We start from the raw sequence: 4,616 nt of genomic DNA, 5'->3' as shown, positions 1-4,616 counted from the left end.
TTCGATTTTAGCAGTCCTTTCAATCTGCCAAATGAAATAGTGCAAGAAATATAATTCGATTTTATGCTAACAATGAATTTGTCAATAACATTGAGTCCACCAAGACTTTCAGGCATTTTAAAGAGATTTTTTTGTTTAACAATTCTTTCTTCAAGCCTTAAGCCTACATGGCTACAGTGCACACAAATTACTAATGCACCTCAGCTTTAGCATCTTATCATCGAGACTTGGCCTTGAGCTTACTGTCGTTCTGAAGCTAGCTTGTCCTGCTTGATAGCTTTACCTAGCTGCGATGAAGGAAATGTGAATTAGACAAATGATAGATGTATCATGTATGTGGTGTTAAGACGTGTAATTGAGGATATAAACCGAATCAGATTATGAAAAGGAGGAAAATATTAGAGTACACAACAATCAAACTATCATAGGATTCATACAAGAGACGTAAGCTAAATATGACTTGGTTACAGACTTACAGCTCACTGGTCTTTTCATAATATACTTCATGTACAAGGAAAAAAAAAGAGTGGTAGTTGTTTTCCATAATCTAAGGCATTTAGCCCTTTGCCAGTATGCTAAAGCCTAGACAAGTGCATTAAAATCACTAAGACAAACTTATATTCATCCTTTATGTTTGAACGACACGATCCATCTCCAAACAAAAAATACAAAGGAATTAAGATACACTGCTATGAAGGAGTTCATTCAATAGGTATATGTGGTATAGGGTAGAGATGGTCTAGGCATGGTGGCAATGGATAGCATTGGGGACGGCAAATTGGCGATGACAAGGGGAAGATATTCTGAGCGAAAACTCAACGTTATAGATCACATTTGGAACAACATGGTGGGAAAACAACTCAAGTGTTCCCGCACAATCTCAAGATTGGGGTTTCATAGTAGATCAAGCATCGCATGCAAGGGCTAAAAACAGAGGCACACAGCTGTATTCTGTTTTTGTAAGACAGAACAATCTTCCAGTAAGCCCAACAATGGGAATGTAGATATTTACACAGCTAACAAAAAAATTCATGGTTAGGATCAAGTGATCAAAAATCAATTTTTTTGCATATACCTTAGAGGCCACAATTTTACCTACAACTATATTGTAATGTTTATAAACATTCAAATCTCACTTTCATTTTTTTTCATGTAGTCCAAGCAATTCCAACAAAGGTTTTGACCACTCAAAACTCTTGTCAACCAAACACCCAAAAAAATTTCATTGAAGCACTCCATATAAAGTTCTACATCTTCATAAAGGATTTAAAAGTATAAATGCTTCCAAATAATGCTAAAAGTTTATAATAAACCTGTTAATGACAACATAATTTAATGTTACTAACCAAATGTATATAGTTGTCAGATCACGATCAAAGCTTCCTTAATTTATCCAGAAGAGCTAAAGTGGAATCATCTATCGGTCTCTTCTCAACAAAATGTTCACCATCTCTTGTATAAGACGATGATTCCTTTGTTAGATCAATCTCCGAGTTCCCAGCATCACATGACACCTTAGTGCTCCAAAACTACAATAAAACCAATATAATCATACTCTAAGAAAGCATATGGTTTAAAATAACTATAAAATCTAAGACCAACATGATAACAATTCGATTACCATTGGTAAATAAAGTGATCCAACATCAATAAGTTTCTCTCCATGTGAAGACCAGATCCGAACAACACTCTCGAAAATATTTTTAGGACTAGCCCGAGTTAAGAAAAACCTACAAGAGGAAAAAAAAATAAAACACACACAAGGAAGATAAATGAATTCATCCTCATTTGAAAATGCACCTTCTAATTAATTTGTCAAATTTTCATTAAAAAAAAATACTACATACCTGCCACTCCCATCCCATCTAAGATCCATAGCTATGAAGTATACAAGGGCCAACAGTTGATGATTTTTAATATCATAAAAGTATAATTCTCCGGAACCATTTAACGGTCCTTGCATCACCATATAGTGACCATTTGGAGACCAATGAAGAAAATGAGCAATCATACCCTTTAGTGTTTTAATCCTGTGCCTCAAATATTTTCCATCTTCCTGTATTGTGTAAAAGTTTGTTGTGGTTTGCCCCACCTCATTAGCTCCACGAGTAACTGCAAATTGCTTCCCATTTCCTTCCCAAGCAAAATCAATATAATCAAGACGAGGACTAATGAACCCGGCCTTTCCAGATTTCAAGCTAATAAGAAAAATCTTTTTGTAATTAGTCCCACTACATATACAAGCAAGATATTCCCCAGCACTTTGCCACAGAAGCTTGTAACCTTCAACCCCCTCCCAAGAATAACCATACAATTTCTTACCACTGCATATATCAACAATTTTCAACTGCAAAATTAAATAATTGTTTATAAGCATATTATGCACAAGGAATAAGATGTTCGATATAAGCAGACAATACGTATGAAATTCTATAGCTTCTTTTCCACTTACATATGAATTGCCAAAAACTGCTAGTATTGATGCAGAAGGTGACCAATCAAACTCCTGTACTTGCTTAAACATCAGATGTTTAAGAGGAGAAAATGTTTTGGTTTCATAGATAATCACAGAGCTGGATACTCGGACAGCAAAGTAGTTATCATTGTAATCCCATCTGTAGAAGCATTAGGAATATTCATTATATATAAATAAACAACCAACTCAATGGAAATAAAATAAATGGACTCACTTAAGGTAATCTTTAACTGAAGCAAAATAAGTTTCTGGAGAGCTGCTTCCACAAAAACTTATTCTGATGTTTCCAGTCTTTGCCTCCCAAACTTCTAGCTTCACATCCTAAGAAGTCATTCCAAGACCACACAATCAACGTCCGGTCATCATTCTTATGGAAAAAGGAAATAAATGCTGCAACATAATATTGGAAACTAGATTACTCACCGGTTGGTTTTCCGACACCCAGTACAAGAGAGATATATAATTTTCCTTTGGAGAAAACACAGCAGCACCAACCTACAAAATTAGTCAAATTGTCAATGCTGCCAAAAAAAAAACTTTAAAAAAATTACAAGCAGTAATGAAAAAGGAATACCAGTCCACCCGCAGGAAACACAATTTCCTGAAAAGGAGGTTCAGTATGCAAGACACACAATTCTTTTTCTCCAAGACACAACAAATAAGACCCAAGAGGAGACCAACCTATAGCCTTCAAATTCTTCAACTGCAAAGAATTAAAGTTCATTAATTGCAAGATAAATACATTTTAATGTAAAGAGTATACAAAACAAGATAGTTCATTCATAGCTTCCATAAAAAATCACATCAAGTACATCTTGGTTAATAGAATACAATGAAGCAAGTCAACAAAGCATATTAAAACGATAATACACATTCAAGGAGCTTGATAAGGGAGATAGTGATACACAGAGATATTCATGATATGATACATGGGAAAAAAAAAAAGCTACACATAGAAACTTACATTGAAAGAGTGATAAAGCAAGGGCTGAAATGCATCAGAATCACCATCATAAGTATAGATTCTGACAGCACCTTCATCCAGAATTGAATAGTATCGCTTCATGCTCCTACTTGACCCTGGGAAAACTTTTCATTCAACAACTACAAAGCCTGAGTCCTAAATTAGAAATATTTGCACAGTTAAACATATTGCATCACGAAATTTTGAAACAATCTATTCCACATTCACTACCATGATAATGGAATCCCATCCCATACATGTGAATTTCTTCATGATTTTCCATTATAAGGGTATAGAGAATTAATTAGAGATGACCTTACATTACCATTAGTAGTGACATCAACTATCTTTCACAAATTTACACATTGTTTCATTACCATTATTGCGATTTATAACAGTCCACCAAACGTGTCGTATATGCATATGATTATACAAACATATAATATAATGATATATACGGTCTCATTCAAAAGTGAAAACTTTTATTAGTTCGAGTGCAAACCCTCATTGAAGGAAAGTTTGTTAGCCATTCTCCCTCTATTTCTTCAATGACTGTATTCGATAAAGAAAAATCAACAAAAACTCCATCTATCCCAAATTCAAGTGCAATATTCAAATTTTTTTTTATTTATTAATTTAATAAATTGATCATCAAATAAAATATAGCACATAATTTAATAAGTTGAGCATCATCAAATTAGAAACTATATAAAACGAAATATTTCACTCGATATCAGGCCCGTTAACGTCAATTTTCATGATTTCGAATAATTAGCACATAAGTTGACTCGATTATCAAAGTAGGCTCGAATAAATTCTTCGAGTATTTAAAACCAATAGTTCAATAATCTAACCTAGAAGAACCCTAAATTGAGGAAATTTAAATCAACGATTGTGAAATTTATGTTCGATGTTTTTTTTTTTTTTTTTTTAATTTAGAAAAACATCTTACCTCAACAGCAGCTTCAATGAAGAATTCAGACTGCGCTGCGATGGAGGAGAGAGAGGGGGTTGAGCGCAACTGTGAAATACGAGTAGATACAAATGGGGGAAAAAGAAAAGAGAAATTATTTTATTTACAGAAAAGAGAAAATATTAATCAACTGCAAACATGTCAAAAGTTGACGTGTAATTCAAAAATTTTATTGTATCGGTATTTGGTACTAGGATAGTAGG

General features: G+C 33.7%; 1 protein-coding gene across 3 annotated transcripts; it reads right to left on the bottom strand.

Annotated features, from left to right (window-relative positions):
• Nucleotides 1-4,616, bottom strand: LOC110683388 (eukaryotic translation initiation factor 3 subunit B-like). Of its 3 annotated transcripts, none has more exons than XM_021859745.1 (10): nt 4,393-4,616; nt 3,441-3,596; nt 3,051-3,179; nt 2,900-2,971; nt 2,691-2,797; nt 2,453-2,615; nt 1,848-2,347; nt 1,622-1,730; nt 1,347-1,529; nt 1-287 (listed from the first exon to the last, which is right to left on the bottom strand). In XM_021859745.1, exons 2-9 carry the CDS (start codon nt 3,540-3,542, stop codon nt 1,374-1,376), a joined length of 1,338 nt encoding a protein of 445 aa, XP_021715437.1. In that variant the 5' UTR covers nt 3,543-3,596; nt 4,393-4,616; the 3' UTR covers nt 1-287; nt 1,347-1,373. The 3 variants fall into 3 exon arrangements, with proteins under 3 accessions (XP_021715437.1, XP_021715438.1, XP_021715436.1); XM_021859746.1 differs by having other exon boundaries at nt 3,441-3,556; XM_021859744.1 differs by having other exon boundaries at nt 3,441-3,565; nt 4,393-4,615.

The sequence above is a fragment of the Chenopodium quinoa genome, unplaced genomic scaffold (genome assembly GCF_001683475.1).
Source record: "Chenopodium quinoa cultivar QQ74 unplaced genomic scaffold, ASM168347v1, whole genome shotgun sequence".
Taxonomy (NCBI): Eukaryota; Viridiplantae; Streptophyta; class Magnoliopsida; order Caryophyllales; family Amaranthaceae; genus Chenopodium; species Chenopodium quinoa.
The sequence above is the reverse complement of the archived record's forward strand: the minus strand, read 5'-3'. Positions and strand labels throughout refer to the sequence as shown.